Source organism: Solanum tuberosum, unplaced genomic scaffold, assembly GCF_000226075.1.
Source record: "Solanum tuberosum cultivar DM 1-3 516 R44 unplaced genomic scaffold, SolTub_3.0 scf00318, whole genome shotgun sequence".
Classification (NCBI taxonomy): Eukaryota; Viridiplantae; Streptophyta; class Magnoliopsida; order Solanales; family Solanaceae; genus Solanum; species Solanum tuberosum.
This window is the reverse complement of record NW_006239246.1, coordinates 376,967-385,973: the sequence shown is the minus strand read 5'-3', so window position 1 is coordinate 385,973 and position 9,007 is coordinate 376,967. Positions and strand designations below refer to the sequence as shown.

At 34.6% G+C, this 9,007-nt stretch overlaps 1 protein-coding gene across 2 annotated transcripts; it reads left to right on the top strand.

Moving 5' to 3' along the window:
* The first annotated feature begins 3,702 nt into the window (after window positions 1–3,702).
* Window positions 3,703–8,802, top strand: LOC102600868 (protein CfxQ-like). Of its 2 annotated transcripts, none has more exons than XM_006360410.2 (7): window positions 3,703–4,137; window positions 6,632–6,742; window positions 6,895–6,993; window positions 7,089–7,199; window positions 7,276–7,579; window positions 7,816–7,955; window positions 8,031–8,802. In XM_006360410.2, exons 1-7 carry the CDS (start codon window positions 4,000–4,002, stop codon window positions 8,565–8,567), a joined length of 1,440 nt encoding a protein of 479 aa, XP_006360472.1. In that variant the 5' UTR covers window positions 3,703–3,999; the 3' UTR covers window positions 8,568–8,802. The 2 variants fall into 2 exon arrangements, with proteins under 2 accessions (XP_006360472.1, XP_015170331.1); XM_015314845.1 differs by lacking the exon at window positions 3,703–4,137 and adding an exon at window positions 4,155–4,332.
* Window positions 8,803–9,007: the final 205 nt, after the last annotated feature.

Here is a 9,007-nt window from a genome sequence, read left to right as displayed (position 1 = left end):
TTTGAAGAAATGAACTTCAATCTTTACTCTTTTCTCTTTACTCAACTTGAACTTTAAGTCTTAAAACAAAGTTATAAGCATTTGCAAAAAACTTCTTGAAAGGACTCTAAGAACTCCCTAGACTTGGCTCTTAACTTTTCTTGAATTTGAATTTATGGATTCAAGCTTATGATTCATGTTTCTAGATGATTTCTAGGTGTTTAGAAGTCATTTAGAGTAGTTAGAATCAATAGGAAGTGTTAGTACACTTTAGGAGGACTTAAACGGGCAAAACAACGAAAAACGAGTGGAAACGACGATCTGGGCTAGTCCCTGGCGCGCCGCACCAACCCCAACTTACTGGGGCTCATTTCTGGCGCACTGCAGGCGCGCCGCCCCAGCCCCTCTGGCGCAGATGGGGCGTGCCGCGCCAGACCCTCCCCAGGTGCGATCTGACGAATTTTTCAACTCGTTTTCTGACCTTAATTCGATTAATTTCTATTCTTTTCCTCAATATCTCTTTAGATTCAGGTACCCAAAACATATACACAACAATCTAACTCAAAGCAACTCTAATAATCAACATTAAACTCTCAAGAACTCCTCACTCTCATCCCAAATTCAAGAACGAAACTTATTCAAGAATACAACTCAAGAACATCAAATTATCAATATTTTTAGGACAAAAATACGCTGAATTAAACATGCTTGGCGCGTGGGTGTACTAACCCAACGCTATGTGATATCACATACCTCATAGGGATCACCCCTTGACGAAATCCACAAGCGTTTCTTGAAGATCTTGAGGATTCTTGCTCCTTCTCCTCTTCTTTTCTCTTTTCTCAAAACCCTAGCTCTTTTTCCAAAAAGCGTAAACTGAATAAGATCAGTTTAGACCCCAATTAATTACCCAAAGATTTAATAAAATAATTGGGTAAGGAAAGGACCATAATGCCCTTCTAAAATCCGGATTAGACTTTCCTTAATTGAACATCCCAACTTCAAATGAGCATATCTCAGTCATACGAACTCGGAATTGCGTAAACTCGGCGGCGTTGGAAAGATTATTCCAAGATATTTCCTACGATATCTGGAAACACACTTACTTCATCCTGAGCTAGAAGGTATGGTCATTTGAAGTTGACCAAAAATCCAACTTAACATACTTAACAAATTTTCCAAATTTTTATATTCTTTCCAAAAATGACTATTTCCACTTTTTAACTTCTTTCTAGTTATGGAGTGTTACAAGTTGTTCTATAATATGTTGTTTCTATTGATTTTGTGATGTGTTACATGGATCTAAATCAGGCCGTCCTATGATGCCTACCAGTTTGTGCGGTGTGCTGAGTAGGTCTATTTTAGAGTGTTTAAAGCAGGGGACAGTGGTCACTCATCAACAACTTCTACTTACTCCGTCCTCAAGTGGAAGTTTTGTCAGTATTTTATGATTTTTTTTAATATATATTTTCTATTTGTACTCTGTTAAAAGATCATGTACCTATCTAGACTAGGTCCTTGCAAATTGTTAAATGATTTTTTGAAAATGAATGAATTTTCTTACTTTGTTTTACTTTGTTGGCTTAGACGTATTTCTTTTTAAGGTTCCTATTAAACATAAATGGTGGTAAGGATTCGTCTATCTAGTTAAAATAAAATAGGAATTCGTGTGATCCAGTAATTTGGTTAGTGACAGTAATGAATTTTCTTTTAAAAAATAATAAAATAAATTTCTTAGACACTTTTATTGTAACATTTTTGTCTTCCAATATTCAGTCACAAAACCTTGTAGATAGGAGAAAGAAAGAAGATTTTCTCTATAGAGGTTGGACAAAATAGAAAAGAAGAAGAGCAAAAAAATGAAGTAAAAGGGTTCCGGTCGGGTTGGATATGGATTGAATTTGCAAAATGAATTGAGTATTTAAAATTAAAGTTGAGTTATTTGATTCTGGACATGTCATGTGTCGATCCGTCAAAATAAAGGGTAAATTTGTACTAAAATATAATGAGAGACATATATTTGGATCAAAAGTTTAATAATCGAAGTATATTTGGATTGAAAGTATAACAAGAGGGGTATATTTGTAATGAATGTATAACAGATGGGGTATATTTGGACCGAAAGTATAACGAGGGATATATTTGAAGAAAAAAGGGTCAAAATACCCCTCAACTTTATTTTAATAGCTAGTTTTACCCTCCATCATACTATCCACCCTTTATAACCTCGTCGTCTACAAGCTTATTGAATATATCCCCCCCCCCTCCCCCCTAATTGGATGATTTCCCTCAAATTGATCCAAATTACCCGATTTTCCTAAAAATTATCAATTTATTAAATTCCCTCTCTTAACCCCACCCAATTTTTAACTATTTTCTTGTTTATGAAACCAATTTCTTCCCCCCACCTTTATATATAACTGTACGTTATGCTTTTTGTTTAATCTTGATTGTTTGTTTATGAAATGCTCTACTTCTTATTCTCCTTCTCCTCTTTCTATGAAATTCAACATTTTTCTTCTTCCTCTTCTTCTTCCTCTTCCTCAAATTCATCCAAAGAAAATATGGCATCCTTCGCCAAACTATCCAAAATTTCAGATATAAATTGTCCAAGTAGTTTTCAATTATTTGATATAATATTTACTCGAAAGGAAGCTCATTTGCGATAATTTTATTTTTTGAATTTGAGCTTGATGACGGACTACCTTCTCTTTCAAATTGTTGCTCTCCAAATCAACGGATAACCACAAATTGGACAAATATCAACAACAAATACATATCAAAATAGTACCATTCGGTTGCATTTGCATTTTCTTTTTTTGCTGTGTAATTTTATTTTAATAGAAAGAAACTTTGGAATTCACCCACGGATATATATATATATATCATTTATTTGATAGAAAAATTAAAGTAATATGTCAGATGAAATTAAATTAATTTTTTTTAAAATAAATTCGAAGAGATTGAAGATAGTGAAACTAAAATAAATAAATTAAACTCTCACAAAAAAGTAAAAATTCATATAATCAACCAATTGAGATACTAAAATTCAATCGGTATTATTTATTACATTTAAATCCACAATTTAATTTTAATTATTTTAATTTTAGTCATTAATTTATTTTTTGAGATTTTCAATTTTAACCACCCAATTCTTAATTATCAAATATGTTTTTTTTTGTTTATTATATAACCACTTAATGTATTTGAATGCTTTATATTAATAATAATGTATTAATGATATCAAGCACTCAATTATCTTTTCTTTTTCATATTTGTTAAATGCTCTACTTCCATGGCATGTATTCAATAATTATTGCTAATATTAATTTTTTGTGTTTCTTGTTCAAGATTTTCTTTTAAAATTTTCTTTATGTTAAGCGTTTTAAAATGTGAAACGAAACTTTTATAGATTTATTTTTTCTCTTGTGTGTTACAAGAATTAATAGAAAAAAGAGTCAACCAAATAAATTTGTGAAAGCATAAAATAATAGTAGTATAAATATATTTTTTTGCACTAAGAGGTAGGACTTAAAAAAACTATAGAAACATTGATTAAAAAAGGGTGCAAAGATAAAATAGAAAAACGATTTTGCAAAGGAAAAAAAATGCAGATAAAGAAAAGTCTAAATTTTGAGAAAATGAAAGTGAAAGAGAGTGTGTGATAACAAGAAAAGGGCCACAAAAACACTTATCAAAAGGAATTGTTGGTTGTGCCTCAACCACAATAAAAAAATTCGTGCAGTATGAATGGATACAAGCTGGAAAGACAGCAGGCAGCCAGCCTAGATTTGGAAACAACGCGCGAAGCTCTAAATATCATTTTATGCGCCATTATACCCACATGACCGTAGCTTATTTGTAGAAAAGAAACAAAAAAAAAAAAAAAAAAATCCCCTGAAACCCAAAGCCACCGACGGCCATTTCCGCCTATTAAATTTCCCCTCTCTCTGTCTCTTCTTCTTCTTCTTCTTTACTTGTATTCCTTTTTGCCGGAGAGAGGGAAAATTACAACCAGAAATGCAGAGGTCACGACATCAACGGTCAAAGTCCTCCAGACCCACAACCATTCACGGGTTCGCTCAATCTGGGGATCTGCTTGCCTTTCAAAAGATGCTTTCTGGCAACCCTTCTCTTCTCAATGAACGTAACCCTGTTGTACGATCTCCTTACCTCTTTCTTTCATTTTTTTATGTCAATGTTCATCTCTCTCAATTCGTTTGCATAACCGGGAGGATGTGTGTTCTGAAGATCCACATTGGGATAAGAAAATGTGGGTTCTAAAAATCTTGTGTGTTTGACTTCTTAAGAAGATTCTACTTTCTTGGCAAGTATGTTTCAAGAATTCTCCAGGTTGTTGTTTATGACAGTTTGTGATTGTCCCATCATATATGTAAATAGCATATGGTTGGCTGATTCAGAAAAAGAATGGGGGAAATTCTGATCTATAAATCTAAAATCAATATCCAACACAATATGTGCTTTTTTAAACTTGAGAGTTTTTTGAAATTATTCCTCAAAAAAATTGTCAGTTAATAATTGACTGTGGTGCCAATGATTGAGCATCAAAGTGGCAATTCACTTCACTAGCTAGTAGCAACTACAATGATAGCAGATTGACTTAGTCACAACTACAATGTTATCATTGAAGTTGTGAAGATCGCCTGTTCTGTTTGATTAAGCATACTATAAAATGTACTGAATTCTAGACTAGAACCTCTTTTCTGAAAATAGAAATAGCTTTGCCTTAATATGAACCATTGATATTCTTACTCTGATGAATTAGCAGTCCTATAATTGCTAATGCATACTGTAAAAATCTTACAACCACTAAGTTGGAATGGTTCTGTTGGTGCACTTCTTGGAAATGGGGTTATTTTTTTAAAATTGAAATGGAAATAGAGTTATTACGTGGTGCTTATAACCAAAATGAGAAAATGAAAAGGCAAAAACAACAACATACCTGATGTAATTCAACAAATGCAGCCTTGGGAGGGTAGGATATACACAAATCTTACCCCTACATTTGTAGGGTGGAGAGGTTGTCTCCGATAGACCCTCGACTCAAAATAAATAGGTTAAACAAGAAATTAAGGAAAATAACAACAAAATAGCAAGATAAACAACACAAATGAAGCAACAAGTAGTAGTGAGAATTAAAGAATAAGATACTACGCTAACATGAAGTAATACTACTGAAATAAAGAGAAGATGAGAAGAAGGGATTGATCCCGCCTATCCTGCATAAAAGTACAATAACACTCAGCTACCTACTACCCCTTTATCCTAATCATCGACCTCCATACCTTACTATCTATTGTCATGCCCTTAGTATGTTGATGATTTTCCATGTCTTGCCTAATCACCTCCCATAGTTTTTCTTTGGCCCACCTTTACCTCTCGTAAAACCTGCTATAGCCAATCTCTCATACCTCCTTAATGGTGCATGTGTGCACCTTCTCTTATATGCCCAAACCGTCTCAACCTTGCTTTCCTCATTTTGACCCACAAAGGCCACTCCCACCTTATTCTGAATTACTTCGTTTCTAATCTTATCTCTCCTAATATACCCACACATCTTTCTTAGCAATGAAAAAGTGTAAACATCATAATTAATTATGTTAAGCCAGGCCACATTGCTTCACAATGGAAAATGTGATTTTAATGTACTTGTGATATCTTTAGGTGGCTTAGTGACTCGTAGGGCTCATTTGGTATAAGAGATAACTGATCCCGAGAATAAGTTTAGGACGATTTTATCCCATGTTTGGTTGGGATAAAATCGCGTGAAAACTTATTCTAGGATTGTAGTTTAATTTTTATCCCACATTGAGGGCGGGATAACAATCTGGGATAACTTATTCCCCAACCAAGCATGCCCTTAGTGTTTACGCTTCCAAGGTTTTCTTGACTGGGAATATTAAAATGGAGAGACTAACAATGATGTTGAGGGAGAAGATCAGTTCGAAAAGAGGAAAGAGAGAGTAATTGGGAAATGAGATATTTTCATTTCTCTGATAAAAACTTGCATTGTTTCCATACATCTATGTATATAATCAACTAACTAATCTAGCTTAGACTAAGATCAGTTATAACTGACTAGCAAATCCTCTAACTAACAATGTACACTCCTAACATCACACTAACAATGTACAATCACCTACTGCCTATCTTCTTATAACTTCTTCCGAGTTCTCTTCCAGATCTGGACCATCTGTTAGTCTTCAATATATGATCTTTTGTACCGTTTTGACATTTTGATTTCTGAGACAGAGATATCTCTCGTTTTGGAAGTGCTTTGCTTCTAAAATAGATGACTTTTGTTCTCTTCATGACCAAAAAACTGATTGCTTGTTGTTCTGAACTTCTGATACATTTGAATTAGTATATTCGCAATATGACTTCATCTGTGGTATCTAATCCTATTTAAAGAAGATAAACTGTTATCTTAGACTTTTCATCTGCTGGGCTTTTTAAGTTTCACTTTTCATAAGAATTTCTTAAGAATGAAACAGGGTACTCATGTTTCAAAACAGTTACAAGGGTGAACTATATGTATTCTTTATTTGGTCAGTCTTTTGTCAGAGTAGATACCCAAGTTTCTGCAAAAAAAACATTTTCTTTATATAGTTTGCAATTTATCTGGGTGCAGATGGTGCAGACACCACTTCATGTTGCTGCTGGTTACAATAATGTTGAAATACTCAAGTTTTTGCTTGGTTGGTCTGGCCCAGAAAAGGTGGATATGGAAGCCAAGAATATGGTATGTGCAGCAGCCTACTAATTAAGAATCTTCACTTAGTCAGTTGTAACAAAATGGACTTCTTTTTTGAGTTCGACTCCCAACTGGTGCAATTCTTCTTTCTTTCCTGTTTAATAACAAAAAAAAAGGTAGACTTATTTTGTGTATTGCAGTACGGAGAGACCCCTTTGCACATGGCAGCCAAGAATGGGTGTAATGAAGCTGCAAAGAAGCTTCTTGCTTATGGTGCCCTTGTTGAAGCCAAAGCAAACGTGTGTATTCTACTGCTTCTGTTATAATTGAGCTTGAAAATGTCTTTCGTTTTCAATTTTTTGATTTCTTACTTTTCTCTGAGTCTTTCTTGCAGAATGGGATGACTCCATTGCATCTTGCTGTTTGGCACTCGCTACGAGCTGAAGACTGTTGTACGGTCAAGACATTGTTAGAGCAGGATGCTAATTGTAGTGCCGAAGACAATGTATTGTAAATTATTTATTCACTGACTTTGTGTTCCTTTTATGATTGTTACTAATTGTAGAATGTACGAAATGCAGGAGGGCATGACTCCTATAAATCATCTCTCTCAAGGACCTGGCAATGAAAAATTGCAAGAACTTCTCAATCGGCATCTTGAAGAACAAAGAAAACGTAAAGCTATTGAAGCATGTGGCCAGACAAAAGCAAAAATGGATGAACTTGAAAATGAATTGTCTAAAATAGTGGGCTTACATGAGCTTAAGCAGCAACTCCGCAAATGGGCAAAGGGGATGCTCTTGGATGAGCGGCGTCAGGCCCTAGGTCTTAAAGTTGGTGCAAGAAGACCACCCCATATGGCTTTTCTTGGAAACCCTGGAACAGGTAAGGTTATTTCATTGTTTCTTTACAACAAAGAAGAGATGCATACTTATCGAAGAACACAAAAGAAGAGGTTAAATATGTCAGTAAAAAATGTTGGTACCCTGGTTATATTGCTAGTTCTTCTCATTGCAGTATAGGCTTGAGATTTTACATAGATGTATTTACTGCTTAGCTTATGTGTTTGATGAATAGCTACGGGGTCGATTTCTTAGACTTCTTTGACAATACTATTACAGGGAAAACTATGGTTGCTAGGATTCTTGGGAAGTTACTTCATATGGTAGGAATTCTTCCAACCGACAAGGTGATGGAAGTGCAGAGAACAGACCTGGTTGGTGAATTTGTTGGTCATACAGGACCAAAGACGAGAAGAAAAGTAAGTTTTTGGTACGTTGCACTATATATTTGGCATTTGTCTCATATGTGATCAAGTCCCTAAACTTATCTGCAGATCCAAGAAGCTGAAGGGGGGATTCTTTTTGTTGATGAAGCCTATAGATTAATACCTATGCAGAAGTCCGATGACAAGGATTATGGTTTGGAAGCTCTAGAGGAGATAATGTCTGTCATGGACAGTGGGAAAATTGTAGTCATTTTTGCAGGCTATAGCGAGCCAATGAAGCGTGTAATCTCCTCTAATGAAGGCTTTTGCAGAAGAGTTACAAAGTTCTTTCATTTTGAAAACTTTAGTTCGAAGGATCTAGCTAAAATTTATCATCTTAAAATGACCAATCAAGCTGATAGCAGCTTGTTATACGGATTTAAGTTGAGTCCTTCATGTAGTATTGATGCTGTTGCAGCACTTATCGCGGAAGAAACCACTGAAAAACAGCGCAAGGAGATGAATGGAGGTCTAGTGGATCCAATGCTTGTTAATGCAAGAGAAAATTTGGATTTGAGACTCAGTTTCGAGTGTATAGACTCGGATGAGCTACTTACAATCACATTAGAGGACTTAAAAGTTGGTTTGCAATTGCTGTCAAAATGAATGGAACAAGATATGACTTGATTTGCATAAAGATTTTGGTCTCGAAAAGATGTTTGAAGAATTTTTCTGATTCACATATTGGAAGCCTGCCGTAATTAGTTTATTGAATTTATTTGTTTCACATTCTTGTTTGTTTATAGATAGGCTAGGCTGTAACAAGCTAGATAAAAACTACTTGTATTGTAATTTGTATAATGAGAATATGTAATTTCAGTTCACCTTCATTTGATCTCCACCCCTCCAGTCTCCTAAATTAGACACTGACTACTAAACTATCTCTTTGAACTTGGCTATTTAGGTGGTGGGAGTAAAGAAAAATTAGAGAATCAACTTGTAGGTGGTGCTATTTTTCAACGGTTAATTATTATTTATTTTTTATAACTAGAGGACAAGTTAATCTTGACTAATCCTTTTTATAATTTGATCGATAGTTTTTTTAG

Bases quoted from the DNA above. Each gene is read 5' to 3' on its own strand.
- LOC102600868 (XM_006360410.2), top strand. From the start codon at position 4,000: ATGCAGAGGTCACGACATCAACGGTCAAAGTCCTCCAGACCCACAACC. The intron at 6,743-6,894 runs GTATGTGCAGCA...TGTGTATTGCAG, and splicing joins ATATGGAAGCCAAGAATATG to TACGGAGAGACCCCTTTGCA. The intron at 7,956-8,030 runs GTAAGTTTTTGG...ACTTATCTGCAG, and splicing joins GACCAAAGACGAGAAGAAAA to ATCCAAGAAGCTGAAGGGGG.